This window comes from Gorilla gorilla, chromosome X (assembly GCF_029281585.2).
Source record: "Gorilla gorilla gorilla isolate KB3781 chromosome X, NHGRI_mGorGor1-v2.1_pri, whole genome shotgun sequence".
In the NCBI taxonomy this organism is placed as follows: Eukaryota; Metazoa; Chordata; class Mammalia; order Primates; family Hominidae; genus Gorilla; species Gorilla gorilla.
In genome coordinates this window covers 89,581,119-89,608,339 of record NC_073247.2, presented here as the reverse complement: position 1 = coordinate 89,608,339, position 27,221 = coordinate 89,581,119, and the positions used below count along the sequence as shown (strand labels likewise).

General features: G+C 40.3%; 2 protein-coding genes across 5 annotated transcripts in view; both read right to left on the bottom strand.

Annotated features, from left to right (window-relative positions):
* ATP7A (ATPase copper transporting alpha) overlaps positions 1 to 15,929 on the bottom strand; it is a 138,449-nt gene extending 122,520 nt beyond the window's left edge. The window contains exon 1 of one of the 4 annotated variants that reach the window (XM_055376065.2): positions 15,701 to 15,929. The gene's annotated coding sequence lies outside the window, so the exon portion shown is untranslated. The remainder of the gene's footprint in view (positions 1 to 15,700) is intronic. The other 3 variants (XM_055376064.2, XM_019019294.4, XM_063703234.1) reach the window with 3 other exon arrangements.
* A 5,014-nt stretch (positions 15,930 to 20,943) lies between these two features.
* On the bottom strand, positions 20,944 to 26,892 carry COX7B (cytochrome c oxidase subunit 7B). The gene is made up of 3 exons (XM_004064426.4): positions 26,729 to 26,892; positions 23,550 to 23,674; positions 20,944 to 21,145 (listed from the first exon to the last, which is right to left on the bottom strand). Exons 1-3 carry the CDS (start codon positions 26,766 to 26,768, stop codon positions 21,068 to 21,070), a joined length of 243 nt encoding a protein of 80 aa, XP_004064474.1. The 5' UTR covers positions 26,769 to 26,892; the 3' UTR covers positions 20,944 to 21,067.
* Positions 26,893 to 27,221: the final 329 nt, after the last annotated feature.

Below are 27,221 nucleotides of genomic sequence, written 5' to 3'. Positions count from 1 at the left end.
CCAGCCTGGCCAATGTGGCAAAACCCTGTCTCTACTAAAAATACAAAAATTAGCCTGGTGTGGTGGTGGACGCCTGTTGCCCCAGCTACTCAGGAGGCTGAGGCAGGAGAATCATTTGAACCTGGGAGGCAGAGGTTGCAGTGGGCTGAGATTGCTCCCACTGCCTGGGCGACAGAATGAGACTCTGTCTCAAATAAATAAATAAATAAATATTGACTAGATTTTGTTTTTACATTGACCATTTATCAATGTTCTAATCAGAAATAAAAGTATTTTTATTTTGGAAAAGTAAATGTATTTCAAGGATGCCTTTGTAGGATGCATGCATCAGATCCCTGAATGACAAAAATGTAAAGGGTATACTTCAGTTATTTGGAAATTCACTTCTGCAAAATACCTCATTCTTTAATGTTACTCAATGAAAGATACTATAGATTTGTATAGATTACAAACGACTATGAGCCACACTGGAAGCTCAGTTTCATGAGATTCCCAGAGGCTCACCTAAAACTGCTCTACTTAATATAGAAGAGTCTAATAAACCACGAAAGAGTTGTTTAGTTTCAGTTCTGAAACTGTAGATTTGTCACTTTGCTGAGATCACTTTATGGCGTTAAAAAAAAAAGCCTTATTACTTTCTGCAAATGCATACAGTGAGCCAAGTCTTTCCTTAGTTCTCTGAGACCATAAAGTTTTGAGACAAAAGAGTCTGGAGATAAAGGCAAAAAGGGATCTACAGTTGAAACCACAGAAACACTTTATAAGCAGAATATTGCAGAAGTCCAAAGAAATAAATTTCTAAGTGCAGCCTCCACTGATTAATAATAAAAATGTATATGTGAGTTTGAAAGCCTGGACATTAAAGACCCTCCTCCCCCCATCAGGAGGCTAAGGGCATGGGTACTGATGATGGCTTTTTGCTGAGCTATTTTTACTCTGTACTAGCCTCCCTTTCTTAATGAACAAACTGCATTCGGAAAACTGTGGAGCAGAGTTAGTGGCATACCTAATGACTCCAAAGAACAAGTGACTCCCACAGAGATGAAGTCTATAACCCTGGCTTCATTAGCACCATTTAGTCAGCAAAACCAAAAAGGTACCAGGTAGGTTTATACTACCAACCCTATACACGCTAGCATTTGACTCATGTTGGTGAAGACTGTAATACTCAGTATACGTGGTGTATGTTGGTAAACCATCTTGGTGATTATGCAAAGTTATCTTTCCTCTTAGGAAAGAATATAATCAATCTTGCCAATACTTTTTTTTAAAGCAGTTAACATATTGGGAGAAAATTTATTTGCATTAATTTTTATAGCTGAAATATTTATATGGTATGATTATAAAGTAGTATACTAATGTATTTTTCAGAATGCTTAGACTTTTCATAACATTCTTATTTTTCATATATTTTCTCTTTTCATCCCAAGGTCCAAAGAACAATTTTCAGCACGAAGGAAGCAAACATTCCATAAATATAGTCTAGATCTACATCCCCACCCATACCCAACCCTTCAATTCCTTTCATGTCCTGTTTTAAAGACAGGCTGGCTGGGCGTGGTGGCTCATGCCTGTAATTCCAGCACTTTGGGAGGCCGAGGTGGGTGGATCACCTGAGGTCAGGAGTTCGAGGCCAGCCTGGCCAACATGGCGAAACCCCGTCTCTACCCAAAATACAAAAATAAGCTGGGCATGGTGGTGCGTGCCTGCAGTCCCAGCTACTCGGGAGGCTGAGGCAGGAGAATCACTTGAACCCGGGAGGCAGAAGTTGCAGTGAGCCGAGATCATGCCACTGCACTCCAGCCTAGGCGACAGAGCAAGACTCTGTCTCAAAAAATAAACAAAGACTTAGGCCAATAAAGGTGAAACTCTGGTAACATTCTCTCTTATTCAAAGCTGAATCACTGTCAGGACAGATAAGGATGAAAAATTATGTACTGGAAATGTACGGGAGATCAGCTTCTGGAAAGGAGTTTTTAAGAAAGGAAACAGTAATTTAAAATTGTCAAAGACAACTGTTTAGCCAGGTATTTTGTACAGATAAAGGGGAATGAATTCACTGAAGGCCCATATCATTTCACACCCTTGAGAATTTTCAACTGGCAGGTTTCAAGTGATTTGTAATCATAAGCAAGCAGAATCCAAAATATTGATGGCTATGAAAAATATACTAAATTGCTAGGAATAAAATAAACTGTGTGCTAATTCAAATGTATACTTCTTGAACAGAAATCAAGACAAATAACTATCAACAACAATATTAACTATTTATGGAATTTAAATATTTACTATTTCTGTAAATTCATCATAATTTGCAGGAAGTTTCCCTTTCCAGAATCCATTCCTCGGTTCTGTGGTTGTGCTTTCTTAGTTAGAAATCACTAAGATGAACTTTGTCATCTCACAAAACTGAGACTATAAAAATAGGTTGAAATCTTTAGAAACCAGGTTCTGGTAGAATAAAAAAAGTGCGGTACTTAAAAGGGAGTTATTTCCCACCCCATTTTAGACAGGCAATTTTCACAAAGTAGATGCTTCCCTTCAGTTAGTTTGCTTTAAAGGGGATTCATCTTTTTAATTCTGAAAAAATTGTAGGGAGTCAAGCTATAATCAAATTCTAAATTTTGGTTTAGTATATTCTGTTGTAGCTATGATATAAATTATTAAAACACCTCTTGACTATCTGCCTTTTTTCTTTTGATGAAGGCTGCATACACATACACACAAAACATAAACTTAAATGATGAAGGCTGTGCACACATACACACAAAAACATAAACCTAAATAAGACATAGGCTGAACTTATTAACATCCTCTGTCTAAAAACTACTTCTGTCTAATGTTTTATCATTGACAACACCTTCTTTTGAAAGCGGTATGAATATGAATGTAGGAAATTAAATGTGGACATATCAGCACACAAAAAAAGGTAAACAGACTCTGTCTCAAAAAAAAAAAAGAAAGAAAAAAAAAGAAAAAGGTAAACACATTAAACTAGGAATTACCATACTTTGGCATCACTGAAATAAATTGTATCTGGCCAGATACTTTCTAATTAGTTTTCTCAACATGTACACACAACAGTAAATCTGATGGACATGGCTAGATTAATCTGAAAAGCTTAATATCATAATTATGAGTCAGGTTCCTAAAGAGTGGAAAGAGCATGGGCAGTATAAAAAGACAAATGGAGAGCCAAAATTGCCAATTTATACTAATAGAGGGAAAAAATTGTGCATGGGGAGAAGGAAAGCTCATTTGCCTAGTCAGAATCTAGGGTGCAGATGAAAATATAGCAGAAAATAACAACAACATATCTTTACATTCATATAGCATATTTGTTTACCAATAAGTCTTTCATAAATTATGTCATCTGAGACAGCAGATACATTCATTAGATCATTCAGTCATTCAATATACATTGAAAAGACCACCTTTGGCATCAGACAGACTTGGATTTGAATCCAAATTCTGTTGCTTACTGTTGTATACCTTCAGCAAATTGTTTGGTCTCTTCTGATGCTCAGTTTCCTCATCTGAAAAATACAGATAACTCTTACTCATGGGACTGCTGAGTGCTGTATATGAGATAACGTGTAAAGTGCTTGCACATAATTCCATTTTCACCTTACTAATATGGCTAAGTTCATGTATCTTTTAGGCTCTGCACTAGTCCCAGTTGGGGATTAAAATGTAAATGAATATAATACAGGCTTTAAGGAGTTCAGGGATGTAAGGTATTCTGGTGCCCTAAAGGACGAAGGAAGGGAAATCAGGTAAGGCTTCACAGAAGAGATGCTTTAACTGTGTCTTTTTTCATGCTCCCCAAATGTAAGAAATAAATGTCAAATGGAGAAAAACAGAAAATATAGATAAGCAAATATAAAAAATAAACAACCAATTGGTCTATCACTGAGAAATAATGAAGGCTAACATGTTGAGGGTTGTGTGTGTGGGGTGGGGTGGGGTGTGTGTATGTAAGTCTAGGAGGGTATTATATGTATGTATACATATAAACACACATTTTTTTGAGACAGGATCTCACTCTGTTGCCCAGGCTGGAGTGCAATGGCACAGTAATAGCTCACTGTGGCCTCGACTTCCTAGACTCAAGCAATCCTCTCACCTCAGCCTCCTGAGTAGCTGGGACTCAAGGCGTGCACCACATGCCCAGCTAATTTTTTATTTTTTGTAGAGATGAGGTCTCCCTATATTGCCCAGGCTGGTCTCAAACTCCCAGCCTCAAGCAACCCTCCTGCCTGGTCCTCCCAAAGTGTTGGGATTACAGGCATGAGCCACCACACCCAAGAACACACACATTTTTAACAAAAATGATATACTATTCTATTTTACAGCATGTTTCTTTTCATTTAACACTATATAATAAACATTTTTCTATGACAGTAAATATTAATATATAACAATAGCTAATACTTTTGGCCGAGCACAGTGACTCACGCCTGTAATCCCAGCACTTTGAGAGGCCAAAGCAGGAGGACTTCTTGAAGCCAGGAGTTTAAGATCAGCCTGAGCAACATAGAGAGACCCCATCTCTACAAAAAATTTAAAAACTAACAAATAAATAAAACATAATAGCTAATATTTTTATTTTTATTTTTATTTTTTTGAGGGAGAATCTAGCTCTGTTGCCCAGACTAGAGTGCAGTAGCGTGATCTCAGCTCACCACACCCTCCGCCTCCTGGGTTCAAGTGATTCTCCTGCCTCAGTCTCCCAAGTAGCTAGGATTACAGGTGCCCACCACCAAGCCTGGCTAATTTTTATATATTTTTTAGTAGAGACAGGGTTTCACCATGTTGGCCAGGCTGGTGTCAAACTCCTGACTTCAAGTGATCCATCCGCCTGGGGCTCCCAAAGTGCTGGGATTACAGGCGTGAGGCACTGCGCCTGGCCTAGCTAATACTTCTAAGTAATTAAATGTTCACAGCAACCTGATGGGATAGATACAATTACTATCCCTGTTTCATAGATGAAAACATTGAGATACAGAGAGGGTAAGGAACTTTCCCAAGGTCACATAGTTAGTAAGTGACAGATTTGAAATTTGATCCCAGTAAGCCTGGTCCAGAGCCTGTGCTTTTAGCCACTAATATATATGCCATAATTTTAAAAGGCTGACTAGAAGTCCACTATATGAACGTATCATAATTTCACCCATCCACTATTGTTAGGTGAACTGGGTCTTGAAGATTGAGTAGGAGTTCTCCAGAAGAATGGAAATAAATTTCAGACAAAAGAGCCATGAATAAAGTTACAGAGTTGTCAAACAGCACGCCATATTTAAGGACCACCACTGGTATGGCTGAGGCATATGGCATGAATGGTAACAACAAGGAGATTGTAAAGGTAAGTAAGGTCAGATCACGAAGGACAAATTTGATAGGGCAAAGCCTGGAGTTAGGAGGACCAGTTAAAACGTTATTACCCAACAATGGAATATTATTCAGCCATAAAAAGGAATGAAATTCTCACATATACTACAACATGGATGAAATTTTGAGACATTATGCTAGGTAAAATAAGCCAGACACAAAAGGGCAAATATTGTATTATTCCATTTATTAAAAGTACCTAGAAATGCTTATGTACTGTTGGTGGGAATGTAAATTAGTTCAGCCATGGTGGAAAGCAGTACGGAGATTTCTCAAAGAACTTAGAACTCAATTCGACCCAGTAATCCCATTACTGAGTATATATCCAAAAGAAAATAAATTTTCCTACCAAAAAGAGACATGCACTTCTATGTTTAATGCAGCACTATTCACAATAATAAAGACATAGAATCAACCTAGGTGCCCATCAATGGTGGATTGGATAAAGAAAATGTGGCACATATACACCATGGAATACTATGCAGCCATTAAAAAAAGACCAAAATCATGTCCTTTGCAGCAACATGGAATCAGCTGGAGGCCATTATCCTAAGCAAACTAACGCAGACCAGAAAACCAAATACCACACGTTCTCACTTATAAGTGGTAGCTAAACAATGGGTACTCAGCCGGGCGCGGTGGCTCACGCCTGTAATCCCAGCACTTTGGGAGGCCGAGGTGGGCGGATCACGAGGTCAGGAGATCAAGACCATCCTGGCTAACATGTTGAAACCCGGTCTCTACTAAAAATACAAAAAAAATTAGCCAGGCGTGGTGGCGGGCACCTGTAGTCCCAGCTACTTGGGAGGCTGAGACAGGAGAATGGCATGAACCCGAGAGGCAGAGCTTGCAGTGAGCCGAGATCACACCACTGCACTCCAGCCTGGGCGACAGAGCGAGATTCCGTCTCAAAAAAAAAAAAAATGGGTACTCATAGACATAAAGATGGCAACAATAGATACTGGGGACTACTGGGTGGGGAGGGAGTGGGGCAAGGGTTGAAAAACTATTGTGCACTCTGCTCTGTACCTGATTGCCAGGATCAATTGTACCCCAACCTCAGCATCATGCAATATAGCCAGGTAACAAACCTGCACATGTACCCTCTGAATCAAAAATAAATGTTGAAATTATTTTTCAAAAAGTACCTAGAATAGGTAAATTCATAGAGACAGAAAGTAGAATGCGGTTACCAGGGGGTGAGAGAAGGCAGAATGAGAAGCTATTATTTAATGGGTACAGAGTTTCAGTTTGGGATGATGAAAAAAATCTGGAAATGCATAACAGTGATGATTGTACAACACTGAGAATGCACTCAATGCCACTGACTTGTACCTTTAAAAATGGTTAAAATGGGGCCGGACACAGCGGCTCACGCCTGTAATCCCAGCACTTTGGGAGGCCAAGGCGGGTGGATCATTTGAGGTCAGGAGCTCGACACCAGCCTGGCCAACATGGTGAAACCCTGTCTCCACTAAAAATACAAAAATTAGCCAGGGGTGGCGTGTGCCTGTAATCTTAGCTACTCAGGGGGCTGAGGCAGGAGAATTGCTTGAGCCTGGGAGGCGGAGGCTGCAGTGAGCAGAGATCACACCATTGCACTCCATCCTGGGTGACAGAGTGAGACTTCGTCTCAAAAAAAAAGGTTAAAATAGTCAATATTATATTATGCATATTTTACCACAATTTTTTTTAACAGGCTGCTGCCCAAAAGGGAAGTGATTAGGAACTGAATGGAGATAGAGAGGGCAGAACCAACTTAAGAAATTTTAAGAACTAGACAACAAATTTGGTGACTGAATGTGGAGGTGAGGAAAAAGTAGCTCTTAGGTTTCCGGGTAGATAGGAGTGGCATTATTAGTTTCCTCTTATAGGTAAGGAAACAAAGTCCCCAGAGCACAAAGTAATTTGTCCAAAGTCACAGTTTGTTAATAGCAGAAAGAACTGAGATGCCAGACATCTGATTGGAATTCAGTATTCTTTCCACAACATAATATATCTGAAAAGAATATTATATTTGTGTAGTATTCTTTAATTTATGAAGTTTTTGCATACATTATTCCACTTGATACTGATAAAAACCTATGAATTAGACGAGGCAGTTATTATCATTTTCTTGATGAGTATACTTAAATAGAATAAGAAAATTTATGCAACACCTTGAAATCCTTAGACAAAGATGTAAATTGTATCTGTTGGATTAAAGGGGAGCCTTCAAGTGGGAAGCAAAGAGATTCAAATGATAAACGTGTTGGGACTATCACGGCTGCTGGATGTAGTAGGTATTGAAGGGAATACAGGACTAGAAATAGAAGTGGTTTGGGTAGTTTCCAGGGCTGCCACATTGTGTAATTCCATGTCATAATTTTTACAGACTGTGGCTGCTGCCCACTAGATTTGTATAATGCAACAGCCATGGATGAAATAAGGTAGGAGTCTCAAACCTGCAAATCGGGATCTACTGGTAGATCTAGACACCTCACCTCCTATAAAGCTCCATACTGGCTCCCCATAATGTCTTCTCTCTGCTACATGTCTCAGCTAAGATTCCCAGTGTGAAAGGAAGAACAGCACAGCCAGCAACTACTTCTCAGGAACTACACTGTCAGTATCTGCCCTGATCTCATGACTCTGAGATTAAAAGAAGCTCCTCCTTATAACAAGGTTGGACATCACCATAATAAAAGATTGGGAGGAGACAAAGGTAGTCTGATATGTTCATTTCTACTTTTCTGGTGGAAAAAATTTCTTAAAAGCAGCTGAATAAGCAGCTATGCATGATGGCTCATGCCTGTGTACTCCTAGCACTTTGGGGAGGCTGAGGCAGGAGAATCACTTGAACCCTGGAGTTCAAGACCAGCCTGGGCAACAAAGTAAGATCCCGTCTCTACAAAAAAAAATTTTTTTTAATTAGCCAGGCATGGTGGCACATGCCTGTGGTCCTATCTACTTGGAATGCTGAAGTAGGAGGATTGCTTGAGCCCAGGAGGTTGAGGCTGCAGTGAGCTGTGATCCTGCCACTGCACTCCAGCCTAGGCAATAAAGCCAGACCCTGTCTCAAAAAAAAAAAAAAAAAAGTGCCTGAACAATACTGTCAAATGTTCTTAGAGCATTATTATACTTACATTAAATCCAAAGGTAACAAGAAAAAATACAGGTCATAACAGGTATTCATTTGGCAATCGATTCATGCTTTAAGCCATGTTAAGAGAGTACTAACACAGGTTACAAACAATACTTACTACATAAGCTTCTGACCAAGTTGAGTTTAGGTAAAATAGAAAACTGGGACACAAGTGGTCTAGCCAGATGCTTCAAATATAGAAGACAATCTAAAACTGACCAGATGCTTCAAATGTAGAACATAACCTAAGCCAACCATTGGTAGCTCTCAGATGCCCACGTCAAGTAGCTGCAGTTTAGTTTCTCTTTCTCATATTTAGACAAGGAAAACACACTACCATTAAACGCAACTAGAAACAAAAGACAGGCAAATGTATTGTTTTGCTTGAAGACATTTCTGATGACATTCTACCAACTATCACAGAATGTATTTATTTCTCTTTCCTTTACTAACCTCCTTTTATTTCTCCCAACCTTTCCTTGGATTTCCTACTGTCACTTCATGTGTACATTGCTTAACTGATACAAGGGTTACTGACCCCAACCGCTCTGTAAATATCATTTTGTTGCCTATAGAGTTGTGTCACTGAGAAAACTTACTATAAAATTCTAAACTTAAACAAATTAGAGTAGAGATGAGATCAAACCAAGGCAGTATGACCCCAAAGCCCCAAACCCTCTCCAGAACAGTGTATCCAAAGGACTTTTAGACAGACTTAAATAGTTCTTCAAAGCATTCAAAAGATGGTCTGCATCTATCACTTGCAATGCTCCTCCCCAACATAAAATCTCTACTACAATCAAGCAAGTCCCTTCACTGATTGCCATATAGTCCATGCTCTTATCATTTATTTCTATGACTTTGTTTAGAACTGGTCCCCTCACCTAGAATGTTTTCTTGCACATATTTAAGTTCTATTACTTCACTAGTCTGTAAACTCCACAGAAACAGGACCATATCTGCTCTGTTCACTATCATACCACCAGTGAACATGGTGGCTACTCAATAAATCACTGTTGAGTAAGTAAATGAACTGAAGTCCCACCTCCTTCATGAAAAATCATGTCAAATACTCCTAGCCACTTTCTTTTTAAATTCCGAATACCCCGGAATCAGTTTCATAGTTTAGTAGTACCTAATTTCTCTCTGCTTGGTATTAAACTTCTTTCTCTTGCTAGACATTGGAACATATGCCTTATGCTTCTTTGTATAGCTCACAGTAAACACTGAATATGCAATAAGCACACAATAAAAATGTACTAATCAAAGTGCTGACATGCTTTGTAAAAATTCAATTTACACACAACTTTGTAAGAATGCAGCTATTTGCAGAGTAGGTTAGACATACATAAGGCCTTTTCCCTTGCTTACACTGTATCACAACTTATTCAGTACAAGTATGGTTCAGCATTTGACAATTAGGGAATGTGGAAAATCTCGATGGCCTAGAGTCTGTGGCTCACTAATTACAGAAGCAGATTGTTATGAGTTTTCTTGATGGGGAAATAGGATGAGCACATCACAGTGATTTGATTTGCCAGCTGTAATAATGAGCTTTAAGATGCCATGTTAGCATATGTAGGTATACTGTAGGCTACCGGGGGACCCTCTCAATCTGAGTTTTCCATTTTCTTTCTCTTTTTTTTTCTTTTTTTTTTTTTTTTTTTTGAGACAGGGTCTCACTCTGTCACCCAGGCTGGACTGCAGTGGCATGATCTCAGCTCATTGCAGCCTCAACCTCCCAGGCTCAAGCAATTCCCCCACTTTAGCCTCCCCAGTAGCTGGGACTATAGGCGCATGCCACCACACCTGGCTATTTTTTGTAATTTTTATAGAGATGGGGTTTCACCTTGTTGCCCAGGCTAGTCTGGAACTCCTGAGTTCAAGCAATCTACCCACCTCAGCCTCCCAAAGTGCTGAGATTACAGGCGTGAGCCACCGCACCGGCCAATTTTCTATGGTGTAACTTAGAAATTAAGTATTGTGCCAGGCGCGGTGGCAGGGCCGGGAGCGGTAGCTCAAACCTGTAATCCCAGCACTTTGGGAGGCCGAAGTGGACAGATCACCTGAGGCCAGGAGTTTGAGACCAGGCTGGCCAACATGGCGAAATCCCGTCTCTACTAAAAATAAATAAATTAGCCGGGTGTGGTGGCACACGCCTGTAACCCCAGGTACTCGGGGGGCTGAGGCATGAGAATCGCTTGAACCCTGGAGGCAGAGGTTGCAGTGAGCCGAGATCGTGCCATTGCAACTCCAGCCTGGGCTACGGAGCAAGACTCTGTCTCCAAAAAAATTTTTTTAAAGAATTTAAATATTGCTTGCAAGTACTGATTGATTAGTACATTGATCCTGTAGTCTACTAAATTTATAGTACAGCACAACTAATTTATAATTTTATTATATAGGATGTTAAAATTACTTTTACAGTAAATAATATATTAAAATATTAAAGGTAACTACATTTTATTGTATGTTTACTATCTGCCAGACACCGTACATGTATTAGATCATTAACAATCCTGTGAGACAGGTACTGTTATTGTCCCCATTTTAGAAATTTGAAGGAACTGAGGCACAGAGGAGTATGAAATCTGCGCAGGGTCATACAAGTAGTAAGTAGAGGGGCTGGGATACCACCTAGACAGTCTAGCACCTGGACTGAGCCAGACAAGACAGGCTTTTTTTTTTTCCGGACAAGACAGGGTCTCACTCTGTCACTCTCTCATCCAGGGTGGAGTGCAGTGGTGTGATCTCAGCTCACTGCAGCCTCAACCTTCCAGGCTCAAGCAATCCTTCCACCTCAGCCTCCTGAGTAGCTGGGACTACAGGCACGTGCCAACACACTCAGCTAATTTTTGTATTTTTTGTAGAGACAGGGTTTCCCTATGTTGCCCAGGCTGGTCTCGAACGCCTGGGCTCAAGCAATCCGCCTGCCACGGCCTCCCAAAGTGCTGGGATTACAGGCGTGAGCGACTGTGCCCCACCTAGCCTCCACTCTTAATCCTATATTATACTGTCTCTCCAAAACAATATATCGCAATACAATGGTGAAGTTAAGATACCTTGAAGCATCAAGAGAATAATATCTAATACTCCAGAAAATGTTCAAAGATATTACTGTCAAGATGAAAAAACAAACATAGACCATTTCACTCCAGCCTAGGTGATAGAGCCAGACTCCATCTCAAAAATAAATAAACAAAAATAAACATTAGGTGTTTTAGTATATCTAAATATACATTTAGTATATCTTTTCTTTCTAGGAGAATCTGAGAATACAATTAAGACACCATTTTTAACACTAGGTGTTTTAAGGCCTGGCGCAGTGGCTCATGCCTGTAATCCCAGCACTTTGGGAGGCTGAGGAGGGTGGATCACTTGAGGTCAGTCAGGAGTTCGATACCAGCCTGACCAACATGGCAAAACCCCTTCTCTACCAAAAATACAAAAACTAACCAAGTGTGGTGGCGCGCACCTGTAATCCCCGCTACTTGGGAGACTGAAGCAAGAGAATCACTAGAACCCAGGAGGCGGAGGTTGCAGTGAGCTGAGATCGCACCACTGCACAGCACAATGCTGTCTCTACAAAAAATTTAAAAATTAGCTGGGAGTGGTGGCACACACCTATAGTCCCAGCTACTCAGGAGGCTGAGGTAGGAGGATCGCTTGAGCCTGGGAGATCGAGACTGCAGTGAGTTATGATGGCGCCACTGCACTCCAACCTGGGTGACAGAGCAAGACCCCATCTCTTAAAAATAATATTATTGAAAAAATAATAATTAATTAATAAATAAGTAGCTAGGCATGGTGGCATGCGCCTGTGGTTCCAGCTACTTGAGAGCCCAGAGGATCATTTGAGCCCAGGAGATTAAGGCTGCAGTGAGCTATGATTGTGCCATGGCACCCTAGCCTGGGCCACAGAGCGAGGCCCTGCCTCTGAAAATAAATAAATACATAGATAAATAATAACAATAACATCTTTTAAAATAAAAATAAAATAAAATAAGGTTAATGGCCAGTCTAAAACAATATCCCTACAATGTGAAATAACCCATTTATTTCAATTGGTAAATTGTTAAAAATGCACTCCTGATTATAGGTCTGAAAAACTGGACTTCTACACTAGAGATTAATAGTAAAAATAAGTAAAACTCTTTTTTCATCCTTGAGACATAGCTGTATAATTTTAAATGTGAACAGAAAATATGGTACAAAGTACACATAACTGGCTCAAAATGGGGTATTTTACCCTCATTTCCTTCAAGGAAAGAGGTATCTGTGAAAACTGATGTAGTCTACCAATATCTCATACATTTGGGCACATAAAGATTAGGAAATCACTTCAATTTGCAAACAGTGCTGGAAAAAGTAAGAACATTTTATAAAATCAGAAACACAGGACCCTTTTACTTTAATGAAACACATTCTAAAGGAATTTTGATATTTTTCCTGCCAAACTATCTCAGTAAGTTAAGTAAGCAAGTAATATCACATTAAATCAACCTGAAGACTGTGATTTAAGAGGGAAAAACATGATTGCTGGGATGGTAGAGTGAACTAAAATACTCTGCCTAACCATTGCCTGTCACTCATCTGTCCCCCAGCCTCCCAACACTCTTGCCCCGGCCCCATGTTGAGCTATATCCTAAGAAATATCGTTGTCTAAAAACAAAACGCTAAAACCTGAACTACCCTTTAACAAAGATGAATAGAAGGAATTTTGAGACAAAACTCCCAAATACTATTCTCATCTATGCTAGTGCTTCTATGAGTTCAGACAAAAATCTCTCCTTGCAATTTACTTTCCCAACTGGCAAATGAAGATTATTTTCACTCATCAGGATGTCCAAAGTCTTGATTAATACAGTTTGCCAAGAGCTTTTAAATATATAGATAAAAGGAGTTATAACAAGGAATTTATTTTTTTTTAAATGTATTTCCTTTAGCGCCCTCACAGAAGTGAAGGTTGTAGTGTGTTAGCTGGGGTTATTTTTGCACTCTTTTCTCTCTCTCTCTTGTTTTGTAAGCAAATTTTACTGCTTCTGCAAGCATTTTTCAAAGAAAATCAACCTGCTTTAGAGAACAGAGATGTTAACCTATCCTTTGGAGGGATTAGTGTTTAACCTTATCTTGAGGGCAGGAATCAAGATCTTTCTAAGGCTGTGATCGGAATAGAATAGTTCCTATCAAGTTAAGAAGATCAATAGAGAGAAATCAATTTAGAGGAAAAAAGGAAAAGCAGAGATTCCTTGGGGAAAACCTGAAACAGTTGCTCACTTCAGAACATGTTATTCATTCCCAACAATTTTAAAAATGATTCCAAATTATATTTAAGGCACAACACTCAATCAGAATTAAAGTATAGCGAGTTTTACATTTTTTCTCTTTTAGATTTGAGTTTACATCAGAATTAAGCCTCATACATTAACATTGCTTTTGTCATTTCCATGTATTTTTTTTCTCTATATAAGCTTTCTTATTGGCTGGAGGGCAGTTGGATATGTTTGTGAGCTGACTAGTTTTGTATTCTATATTTTTTCTAATTTTAATCAGTGACATCTTGGAAGATGTGGCTGTTAGAAATAGGAATATTGACTTATAGTGTGTTACTGGATGTCGGGCAACTTTCCAGACCCCCACGGCTTTGCTCACATTATTTCTTCTATCTATCAGTCCAGATAGATGTCTTCCTCTTCCTCCATTCCTGCAAAGCTAAATCCTATCTATTTTTCAAAGCCCAGTTCACATGCTCCCTTCCCTGCACTCTCATAACACTTCCTGTTTCTAATATATAACGTTAGTGAGATTTTTTAAATGTTTAGGTAATCGTGTATCTTTCTTTCCTACTACATTGAGACCCTCAAGTACAAAAAAAACTCTCTCATGTCATGACCTTAGACACCAGAAAATGTTAAATATAATAAAATGCCAGTTCAAAAATAACCATTGAAAAGGATGTGATAAGCAACCTAGTAATTCAGTCAGTGGGGCTGCTAGAAACCATTGTCTTCATAGCTGAATTCAACTGACTCAATTCGGACTCAATTGTATGTAAACTGTTTATTTTTTTTCTTCTTTTTTGGAGACAGTTTCGCTCTTGTAGCCCAGGCTGGAGTGCAGTGGCACGATCTCGGCTCACTGCAACGTCCGCCTCCCAGGTTCAAGCGATCCTCCTGCCTCAGTCTCCCGAGTAGCTGGGATTACAGGCGCCCGCCACCACGCCCAGCTAATTTTTGTATTTTTAGTAAAGACAGGGTTTCGCCATGATAGCCAGGCTGGTCTCGATCTCCTGACCTCAGGTGATCCACCCTCCTCGGCCTCCCAAAGTGTTGGTATTACAGGCGTGTGAGACACCGCGCCCAGCCTACTGTAAGTAAACTCTTTTGAGGCCAGGAACTCTGTCTTATTTCTTGTGCATCACCCCCTCCCCGCCCCCCCGCACCCGGCAAAAAAAAAAAAAATTAATAACCTCAGTATCATCTAATTCAATGTTCTGCACATATTCTCAATACAAAGCCATACTATTGTAGATAAAGAGTCTGTGATTAAAATAAAGATCAGATCCCGGACAAACGCTGAATTGTGAAACGATAAGTGTTTGTGCTTAAGATAATCTCAACGTCTACAACGAAGAAAAGTGTCAAAGATAAGATGCCACAGGGTTGGACAATGGACAGTAACTTTACTGGAAAGGGGGCACAATGAACAAAACTAAGTGGAAACAAGAGTGTTCTCTCAGTTTACCTTACGCTCCCAGAGCAAGACAAGAAGCCAAATATCTATTTTTCAATTATTATTTCATCAATTATGGTCATTTTAGTAACCTTAGCTTCCAAAGTATAAAGAGGTGTCACTAAGCAAAGACCCCAGTCCATGTGACTTTCAATGCCAAACACAAACTTTCTTGTACCCTCAATTAATTGGGTAACGTAGGCCATGGATGATCAGGACACTCTCTCCAAGAGGGTACAAGAAAGTGACACAGGTCAGGATTTAATTTCCCCTCCTCTATCCCGTTAGGGGAGGTAAAACATAAATGTAGTTAATACCTGAATTGTGAATAAGTGAGACTTTCGAGACTGCCCCAGACTAACATGACCTTCTCACCACACTCGTAGTACAAACTGACAGCACAGAAGACCCCCTCCAGGAGAAAGGACGACGGGAAGCCAATGTAGGACTTACCTGGTTTCTCTATCCTATGGTTAAACCTCTGGAGCTACGCAGACCGTGGCAGCGATAAATCCACGTACGCAGGCTCCAACAAAGCTCACACAATCGGAGAAGTCACAGTAGCTGCGGCTGCGGCGGCGGCAGCAACAACTCCTCCCTCTGCTTCTCTTTTCCCACCCCCCGCCGCGGCGGCCAGCCGCCTTTACCCCTCCCTCGACTACCCCCACTTCCGGGTGATGCCCCTGCCGGAAGCAGGGCCGCCACGGGAAAGAGAGCGACTGGTCACGTGAAAAGGAACGCGTGGTCTAGAGCCAAGCTTCTCCTGCCCCCTGCTGCCCCCGGGCCGACACGCAGCCTCGGGTGGGTCTTTGTTAGGGTACGAGTCCACTATCCCACCCCGCCCCCACGACAAAAACGAAACTAGAAAACCCATACTAAAACAGTGCCTTTGTCATCTTTAGTTTCCTAACCTCAGGCCAAGATGTAACATAAAAGATCCTTATAAGTCATCTTCCACATAGTCCATCTTTGCCCAGCATGAAATTCACGTGCATCTGTTAGACTGTGTTAACTTGCTTCCCGTAGACTGTGTAGCCTAGTTCCAGATGTAAGTGCCAGAACTATGAATTTATCCTCTTCCCTCCATTGAAAAATTACATCAAGAGGAAAATGTTTATAAATTCATAATTTTTATATGTGTGTTGAGGGGGTAGGGACGTCACTTCACCACCTTCATAGCGCCATTCCAAGCTCTGAACCACTCCCCCATTTATTCATTCACTCGTCCATCATTTTACACACCTAGAAGATTCCGGTGATGCAAAAATGTTACAGTCTCTGTTACCATGAGTTCATTTAGAAATGAGATGCATAAAATGTAAACAATGCAATAAATGGTACAGAAAACATTTGAAAAAAGGGTCTTATTTTATTCTTGCTTTCCAACTTAACATTTTAAAAAGCAGCAAAATTCTAGGATTTTTAAAACTATGAACATTAACAGTAAAAAGAGGGAGAGGCTCCATCTCACTTATTTCCAAGCAAGATGTGGCCTTTTCATATTTCCTTTCATGAAGTATCTGTTATAAGATGTAGAACAAAATTAATCACAGGACTATTTGTATTTTCATCTGGAACCATTTGAACCCAGTTCCCACAGAAGAGTATGAAGTCTAATAATGTTGCAGAAATCAAAATAGTACACAAAATACAAATATCAAGTAAATATTTGTAAAAGACTTAGAACAGCGTCCGGCACAAAGTAAGCATATTTAAGTGTTGAAATAATTTCCATCCTAGCTGCTGTCAAGTCCCTATTAAGCCTTGACAGGCAACATTTAAAATTACCCATAGATCTACATTTTAGGTCTGTGATTAAGTATTTCAGAATTATTCTCCCCCTCTACACTCATCCACATAAATATAAAATTAGCCTCAGGACTCATCTTCCCAGGCATTATTTTGTAGTTGTCAATATGTGCAGCCTTAATTATTAAGATACAAACTCAGCCCCAAATTTAAAATCTTAAAAATCACATCATATGAAATGAAGATAGCTTTTAAGTGGGTTTCCAAATATTAGCAAGTTGGTTTGTAACTATATTAACATTGTGTTAAGCATCCAAAAGAAATTCACTAAAAGGCAAAACCAAAAATATATCTTTATCAGAAGCAGAACATTGAATCTACTAGCTATCTAGTATTTTTATGTAAATATTAAAGTTTATCACTACGAGCTGCAAGATCCTCTGCCAACCATGTACATTCTTAGGCACTCTAATATTTAACATAAAAACCTAGAGAGCTATATATATATTTTGTTGTTGTTGTTTGGTTTTGAGAGTCTTGCTGTCACCCAGGCTGGAGTGCAGAAGTGTGATCATAGGTCCTTGTAACCTTAAACTCCGGGGCTAAAGCGATCCTTGCACCTCAGCCTCCCAAGTAGTTGGAACTATGGGCACACACCACCACACCTGGCTAATTTTTATTTTTTTGTGTGTGGAGATGGGATTCTCCCTTCGTTGCCCAGGCTGGTCTCGAACTCTTGGCCTCAAATGATCCTCCCACCTCAGCTGCCCAAAGTGCTGGGATTACAGATATGAGCCACCAGGCCCAGCCTAAAACTCTTGTCTTTAAATGCATCATCCCTAATCCTCCTTACCAATGCACAAGCATAGAAGGGAATGTCTTCAAGAAATAATCAGGTTTGCTGGGGGTTGAGCAGACAGCAGGTGTCCCTAAAATGCTTATGAAGTGTATTAATAACCCCAGTGACATTAGGCCAGGAGGATGGGAACTCAACATCTGTACAACTACCACAGTACCCGTGTCTAGGTAAGTTAAAATGAATCTAAAATAACAGAACACAGGTGCTACAATAATTCTGTCCTAGAGTGAAATTAAGAATGGGATTTATGAGGTTGGGCACCGTGGCTCACGACTGTAATCCCAGCACTTTGGGAGGCCGAGGCAGGTGGATCGCCTGAGGTCAGGAGTTAGAGACCAGCCTGGCCAACATGACAAAACCCTGTCTCTACTAAAAATATAAAAATTAACCAGGTGTGATGGTGGGCGCCTGTAATTCCAGCTACTTGGGAGGCTGAGGCAGAATCCCTTGAACCCAGGAGGCGGAGGTTGCAGTGAGCCAAAATCACACCACTGCACTCCAGCCTGGATGACAGAGCAAAACTCGGTCTCAAAAAAAAAAAAAAAAAGAATGGGATTTATGACATTCACCCTAATGTTAAAATATTTCACAGCCATCCAAATAGAGTTTAAAGGATTGGCAATGATTTTAAGGTAAGTAACTTACCTAAATTCTTCAGACTTACAGATACTTGAGGACAGAGGACTAATTTGACAACTTTCCAACTCTAGGTATGACTGAAACTCAAAGTGATGTTAAGGGTAAGTTGAGAAAATTTGTGTGAAAGGATATTTTCATGGCTCTGAGAGCACTAGAAAAGCTCCAAGGTCAGTATATACTGTGACGGCACACACACAAAAAAAACTGCTTCATTTCTAGTAGTGGTCATAATAGTTTTAGAATTACTCATCAGGATAAGATTAACTACAAAATTAAGTTCAAAAAGTGTGTTCAAAGTTACTACCACCACCAGGTTTTATCACACAAAGCAACATATAATTTTGGTCACAAATGGACACAGAAAACATTCTAAATTGTCATACAGATGACAACTATCACTTAGCTTAGTAGAAACCATACTGAAACTGCTTCCACGTCGTGAGAAATAAGTGTTAATTCAGTGACAAAAAGGTATATAATTGAAGGTTGACATTTCCTTAAATACATGTTTATTTTACTTCAGTATCGCTCAGGGTTGTATGTATTTGAATACTTCAGTACTATTTTGAACATTCTAAATATGAAATACCATAAAGCGTTCAAATTTATCAAACAGTGGTACAATATGGTTACTAAACTTGCAACTTAATTTACAATGACGTTCAATTTTTCCTCTTCAAATAAAATCACTGACTTTGGTCCATTTGATGAGAAACTAGGACATATGCCATGACAGCATACTTCTAGCATTCTATGTAATAAGCAAAAAATAATTTAGCTAATATAGACAGGTTACTTGACTGAAATTCTACTTTCTGCTTAATTGATCACGATCAAGAAAACTACAAAACAAAACAAAACAAAACAAAACAACTACCACAGACTACAGCTCGCAGCCAAGAAAGTAACGATATATAAGCCGGGCGCGGTGGCTCATGCCTGTAAGCCTAGCACTTTGGGAGGCTGAGGTGGGCGGATTGCCTGAGGTCAGGAGTTCGAAACCAGGCTGGCCAACATGGTGAAACCCCATCTCTACTAAAAATACAAAAATTAGCCAGGCATGGTGGCAGGCGCCTGTAATTCCAGCTACTAGGGAGGCTGAGACAGGAGAATCACTTGAATCCGGGAGGCAAAGGTTGCAGTGTGTCAAGATCACACCACTGCACTCCAGCCTGGGCAACAGAGTGAGACTTCATCTCAAAAAAGAAAAACAAAGAAATATGTGGTACAGATATTGCTCTTCTTCAGGTAACATACATAAAATCCAATGTTATATACTAAAATAATAATCCACAAATCCAAACATTGCTATAATTATACAACAGGTGACTGATAGTAGATAACTAGGAACAGACTGCATTTGACAAGATTTTCTTTAATAACATCATAAACATCCCTAATATGATGAAAGACCAAGAGCTATAATCAAGATGAATATGCCAAAACAGCCAAGGAGCTAGTAGCTAGTCTTCAGACTGGCTACGAGTTTGTTTTATAGGACCACTCCGCCCATGGGTCTGGTGACACTTTAAGTTTTCTAGGCAGGAGTGAAAAGGAGTCAATAATGCCAATTCCAAGTATAAATACAAATGAGAGGCACATAGTAGTAGGCATAACCAAAATCCAGGCCAAATTTTTGACTCAAAGGTGATCTGCAATAGTTCCATGATCAGTTATTTATAATTTCAGCTTACTATAAAGTTGACTTCCAGGTCAAAGGCAAATTTTCCTTTCACATTACCTCATAAAAGCCATTTAAGGGCTGGGTGCCGTGGCTCACCCCTGTAATCCTAGCACTTTGGGAGGCCAAGGCAGGCGGATCACCTGAGGTCGTGAGTTCAAAACCAGCCTGACCAATATGGTGAAACCCTGTCTCTACTAAAAATACAAAAATTGCCAGGCACGGTGGCTCACACCTGTAATCCCAGCACTTTGGGAGACCAAGGTGGGTGGATCACGAGATCAGGAGCTCGAGACCAGCCTGACCAACATGGTGAAACCCCGTCTCTACTAAAAATACAAAAATTAGCCGGGCCTGGTGGCGTGCACCTGTAATCCCAGCTACTCGGGAGGCTGAGACAGGAGAATCGCTTGAACCCGGGAGGCGGAGGTTGCAGGAGCCAAGATCACGCCATTGCATTCCAGCCTGGGCAACAGAGTGAGACTCCGTCTCAAAAAAAAAAAAAATTAGCTGGACGTCATGGCATGTGCCTGTAGTTCTGGCTACTCGGGAGGCTGAGACAGGAGAATCACTTGAACTCAGGAGGCAGAGGTCACAGTGAGCTGAGATGGCGCCACTGCACTCCAGCCTGGGGGACAAAGTGAGACTTCGTCCCAAAAAAAAAAAAAAAAACCTATTTAAGAAGCTGCACAGCATTTGACTTTAATATTAACATAAAGACTAAAGTGATCAAGCTTAGTTTCATTTACAAAGAAACAAAACCTACAATGAAGGTTTCAAATGTACTTTATTTCTTCATTAATGCCATATCTTAATGGGTACACAGTGCTTTAATTTGGCATCAATTATGAGCTGTTTTTTAAACAATTCATTATTACACCAGCTGGGATGATTACTGATTCCTCCATTCCTTTGGGGTAACTCTGCCAACAGGGGACAGGTTCCATTCTATTCCGACTTGTGTTGCTACCTGTAAGAATTAAAATGCTGTCAGTTACATGTTTAAACCAGAGTACACTCTCTCTTGGAGACTATTTCTTGAAAATGACAGATATTCTGTTCTATAGGTTAAAAATACACAGAAACTCACCTGGGATCTAATACCCTCCATATAGGCCAAACCTGATTGCTGTCCTAATTTTCTAGAGCAGTCCTGTTGTTCAATAGAACTTCTTGAGCTGAAGGAAATGTTCTAGATCTTCACTGTTCAAAACAGTAGTCACTAGCTACATGTGGCTACTGACCACCTGGAATATGACTAGTATCACCGAGGAAATGAATTTTTAAATTTTATTTAATTCAAATTTATACTTCACATTTCTATACTACCCACTCAATACACTGATTCCCTCAACCACAACTACCTAAGTAACTGCCAAAGAGTGTTTTATATTCTCTGTATCACTAAGGAACATTTCACCTCCAAAAGCTCCTCTGATCACACATTTGTTCAACATCTGTTTATCCTTCTAATTAAGCACACTTTTTTTTTTTTTTTTGAGACAGTCTCGCTTTATCGCCCAGGCTAGAGTGCAGTGGCACGATCTCAACTCACTGCAACCTCCACCCCCTCCAACTTCAGGCGATTCTCCTGCCTCAGCCTCCCAAGTAGCTGGGACTACAGGTGCCCACCACCACGCCCAGCTAATTTGTGTATTTTTAGTAGAGATGGGGTTTCACCATGCTAGTACCAAACTCCTGACCTCAGGTGATCCACCCGCCAGGGCCTCCCAAAGTGCTAGGACTACAGGCGTGAGCCACCATGCCCAGCCTAGGCACACATCTTAATATTTGATTTCAGGAAGATCAAAACAAAAACTAAAAAGGCCTATTTATTTAAATAAAGTTTATTACAGTAAGGGTTAATTTGTATCTTTTTAAACAAACTTATGCATTTATTAAGACTTCGGGCCGGGCGCAGTGGCTCACGCTTGTAATCCCAGCACTTTGGGAGGCCGAGGTGGGTGGATCACGAGGTCAGGAGATCGAGACCATCCTGGCTAACACGGTGAAACCCCATCTCTACTAAAAATACAAAAAATTAGCCGGGCATGGTGGTGGGCGCCTGTAGTCCCAGCTACTCGGAAGGCTGAGGCAGGAGGATGGCGTGAACCCGGGAGGCGGAGTTTGCAGTGAGCAGAGATCGTGCCACTGCACTCCAGCCTGGGCAACAGAGCAAGATTCCGTCTCAAAAAAAAAATAAAAATAAAAAAACAAAACAAAAAAAAAAACACAGACTTCAGGACTCCTACTTTTAGCCAGTAAGTAACAGTGACTGAAAGATAGATTGTTAAATGTAAGATGTAAAGAAACTAAAATATAAAAAGATACATTACATCTCATCTGTCACGAATACTGTGCTAAGTTCTGAGTGTAAAATTTTAAAAGAAAAATTGTTAAGTGAAGTTATGTCCAGGAAGGCGATCCAAGATAGTAAAAATCCTGGAAACCATGAACAAAAAAATTACCAACAGAACTAAGGATGTTTAATTTGAAAAAGAAAATTCAGGAGATATGATAGCAATTTTCTATTATCTGATGGCTGTTATATGGAAGTGGGTCAGAATTTCTGTGCTGCAATGAACAATGGGTAGCATAGGAAAAAGGCAGATTTTAACTCACCATATGATCCTTTTAACAGCTACACAAGGCTGCGCACGGTGGCTCACACCTGTAATCCTAGCACTTTGGGAAACCAAGGCGGGCGGATCACCTGAGGTCAGGAGTTCAAGACCAGCCTAACTAACATGGTGAAACCCCGTCTCTACTAAAAATACAAAAATCTGCCAGGCGTACTGGAGGGCGCCTGTAATCCCGCTACCTGGGAGGCTGAGACAGGAGAATCACTTGAACCCAGGAGGCAGAGGTTGCAGTGAGCCGAGATCGCGCCACTGCACTCCAGCCTGGGCAACAGAGCAAGACTCCGTCTCAAAAAAAAAAAAAAAAAAAAAATTAGCCAGGCCTGGTGGCGCATGCCTGTAGTCCCAGCTACTTGGGAGCCTGAGGCAGAAGAAGTGCTTGAACCCAGGAGGCAGAGGTTGCAGTGAGCCAAGATCGCACCACTGCACTCCAGCCTGGAGGACACAGCGAGACTTCTTCTTAAAAAAAAAAAAAAAAAAAAAAAAAAACAGCTACACAATATGGAAAGGGCTGCCTTGTGATCCAGTAAGCAATTTCTTACTGGGAATGTTAAGAACAGAAGATGGATGAATGCTGGAGAGAAAAAATCCCCTGCACTGTGTGGGTAATTAGATTACACAATCTCTCAAGTCCCTCCTAACTAGATATGTACACTACTATGTTAAGACACTTTGAATGCACAGACTGAGAATGAAAAACATCTAAAATAGAAATTATTAATCAATAGTACTTACGTATGTCCATGTAACAATACAGAAAGTGGCTCCACTAGCTAATACAGCATTACCGTATTTGTCATGAAAATCAGGTGTACGTTTCTGGTGGCTCTGCCTTGCCATTGTTTGCTGAATGCTTCGAACTTCCAGGAAAACAAAAAAAGAATACAGAAGCATATTATCAATTGTCAGGTAAAGAAAACATATGTGATTGATACTGCCAATCAGGAAAGCCAAGGAAGTTTATTTTACAGTATTATGTAGTTCAATAAAATGTTAAAACATATTGTAGCTACTAAAGCAGTGTACTTTGAAATGCAACAAAAATAAGATGAATTGACAGATGGACAAATACATGATAAAACAAATAGCAAAATGTTAACTGTAGAATCTTCGTGGTGGGTATATGGGTGTTCATACGATTCTTCCAACTCTTCAGTATGTCTGAGAGTTTTCATAATAGTGTTGGGGGAAAAAAGCAAAGAATGAGTGATGTCAGTAACATTCTCTACAAAGTGGTATTTGCATAACCCCTGAAATTTTGGCTCCCACTGATTAATTTGAATACTTATGACTTAAATTTTCATTAAAGTTTACTCAATAGAGCCCAACAACTTACAACATACAAGGGCAAATGAACTCAAATGAACTTCAAATTAAAGCACACTAAATGCTTATGACTGTAAAATTACTACAGTAACAAAAAAACTCGCCAAAACTAGAGTAATCTTGATTTTTAAAAAATTAATGGGCCAGGCACAGTGGCTCACATCTGTAATCCCAATACTTTCGGAGGCCAAGGTAGGAGGATCGCTTGAGGCCAGGAGTTTCAGACCAGTCTGTGAAACATAGTGAGACCCTGTCTCTACAAAAAAATTGAAAATTAAAAATTAGCCGGGCATGGTGGTGCATGCACACCTGTAGTCCCAGCTACTCAGGAGGCTGTGGCCGGACGATCACTTGAGTCCAGGAGTTAGAGGATGCAGTGAGCTATGATCACACCACTACACTCCAGCCTGGGTAACAGAGCAATTCTCTGTCCCTAAAAATAAAAAATGAGAAATGGGGTATATAAAAAAGTGTAAGACAGAGATCCTGTCCTCAAGTAACTTCCAGTCTAGAGGATTACACATGTAGATAAAAATCAGTATCATACAAGGAAGCAGAATTAGCTAAGGACTTAGTTTTTTAGCAGAATGATAAAGTTTGCTGTTAGTATTATACCAGTAGAAAGAGGAGAACAAAAGTTTTCAAACGGCCCCTGGAGGAACTAAAAAGGAGGGCTTGGGAAACAGCCGAGACTGGAAAAAGCTTGTTTCTAGCTGTTTTTTTTTTTTTTTCTTCCTGTCCAACTTAAGGGGCAGGTTCTTATCGTTTTAAAGAGCCTCCAAAGGTACTTACATATATAATGAAAAGCTAGGGAGCCTGAGGCAGGAGAATCACTTGAACCTAGGAGACGGAGATTGCAGTGAACCAAGATTGAGCCACTGCACTCCAGCCTGGGCAACAAGAGGCAAACTTTGTCTCAAAAAAAAAAAAAAGAAACTGCAATGTTGCCCGTTCACTAGCAATTAATATTTCTACATGGTACAATGGGTTACTTCATGATAGTTATTAGACCATTATCGGATCTTCTAACTGTCTTACATAGCTTTCCCTTTTCATCTTTTAGTCACACCGGGATAGGCAAATTTACAAATATTTCATAATATATTCTGCTCCAGAAAAGATAAAAAGTGGGCATGTGAATTCCACGCTGAAAAAAAAAACAAAAAACCTTTCCTGAGGTACAAGGTGGCCCTATTTGCTCAAAGAGCAAAGAAATTAAGACTACCAAAAAATTCTGCAACATCTCATAACTTCAACACACTCATGTAACTCTGGTGGATTTCATTAGACCTCTCCTCTGTGACAACTGTTTAATTACCACACATTGGTGATCTCATATAATCCTCAACAACCCCATGAAGTAGGCATTATTTACAAATTACTTATTTTACAAAGAAGGAAACTGAGGTTGAGAGAGGCTAAATCATATGCCCAAAGTAAAAGAGATAATAAATGCTACTTTGGGAATATGAAAATAGTCCAGCTAATATTTTGTGGTTATTTTCAAAGTTACTTAAGTGTTTAGGACACAATCTAATAATATCCTCCAATGATTCTATTAAGTGAAAATCAAAAGATGGCTAAACAAACTAAATAGTAATTACGGGTCACCTTCATTGTGTAACAACTGCCCACGTTACTCAAGGTCACCTTCGGTGCAAATCAAGTATGAAAATTAATTTGTTCTCCTCAATCTATTGCATTTTCTCTACATAATGCTGGTCTCAAAACTCCCTGTACCTGCCCAACCTTTGGATAAGAAAAAAATGACCACGATTGCCTTCAGGACAGCTAACATTGTTTTGTTTTTGTTTTCGAGACGGAGTCCCGCTCTTGTTGCCCAGGCTGGAGTGCAGTAGCAGTCTTGGCTCACTACAACCTCCGCCTCCCGGATACAAGCGATTCTCTTGCCTCAGCCTCCCAAGTAGCTGGGATTACAGGCGCCCACCACCACACCCGGCTAATTTTTGTATTTTTAGTAGGGACGGCGTTTCACTATGTTGGCCAGGCTGGTCTCGAGCTCCTGACCTCAGGGGATCCGCCCGCCTTGGCCTCCCAAAGTGCTGGGATTACAAGTGTGAGCCACCGCGCCTGGCCAGCTAACATTGTTAATCCACAAATAACTTCAAAGCTGCATCGATACCATTTGGGTTGTTTCCCTGCAATTAAACCAGGTGAAGAGCTAGATTTACAGTTTCCGTCTATTACAGTAATAGGAATTGGAGAAGATATTCTTCTATACAGGGTTAGGAGTAAACATATTCCCAAAGCTAAAATGTAGGACATCACTTAAGGAACGAGGTGTCTACCAAGAATGTCCTTCCCTGAAATCATAGGTTGCTGAAGAATTAAAAAGCAGGGCTAGACTATCACTCCGATAACAGAAAGAGAGCTGGAAACCGAAACAAAAATACTGGGTGATAAAGCCAGTGCTAAGGACATCATCCCAATGACATGGGACGAGATGGGAGACAGACAGCATTCAAGATTAGAAGGCCGAGATGTTGGTAAAAGGAAAGGACACGAGAGGCCGCGAGGACACATTGATATAAGGTTGTTGTAAATGGTTTGTCATAATTTTTGCTCACCTTGGAGACGATTTAGTGCGTTTTTGACCAAGGGAAACATCGCGAAGGTGAAGCTAGAACTGCGGCAATACAGCTGCTGCTTTGGTGCCAATTCGCTTCAGGTACCCTTGAAGTGAGCTGAAAAACAAAATGGCTTTCAGCCGGGATCCGTAATGAGATTTGACGAAATCTCGCGAGACCTGTAAAACCTATAGTAATTGCAATCCCTTTTACCGCGAGGAAAAATAAAGGCCTTTTGGGAAATGTAGTTTCCGGCTTTATAAAATGACGTATGGTGGGTGGTATCTAATGAAGAATGAAAGAACTCCTTGAAGCCAGGTTTAGAGCTCTATAGAGGGCAGCCGAGAGACAGATCTTTGGCCGAATCGTCTAAGGAACTAGCTTCAAAATGGCGTTCAAGTTCCACAAGCTTCGGTTTGGTATCTCCACACTAGCTCTTTCTTCTTTCTGTTCCCCCAAAACTTCCTATACTTCTCTCATTTTTTTTGTCTGC

What these genes read in the sequence shown, in the direction of transcription:
- COX7B (XM_004064426.4), bottom strand. Translation starts at nt 26,768, where the DNA reads ATGTTTCCCTTGGTCAAAAACGCACTAAATCGTCTCCAAG. An exon ending in CGCACTAAATCGTCTCCAAG is followed by an intron (nt 23,675 to 26,728) that starts GTGAGCAAAAAT and finishes TTTTCCTGGAAG; the next exon opens with TTCGAAGCATTCAGCAAACA. An exon ending in GTATTGTTACATGGACATAC is followed by an intron (nt 21,146 to 23,549) that starts GTAAGTACTATT and finishes TAATTCTTACAG; the next exon opens with GTAGCAACACAAGTCGGAAT.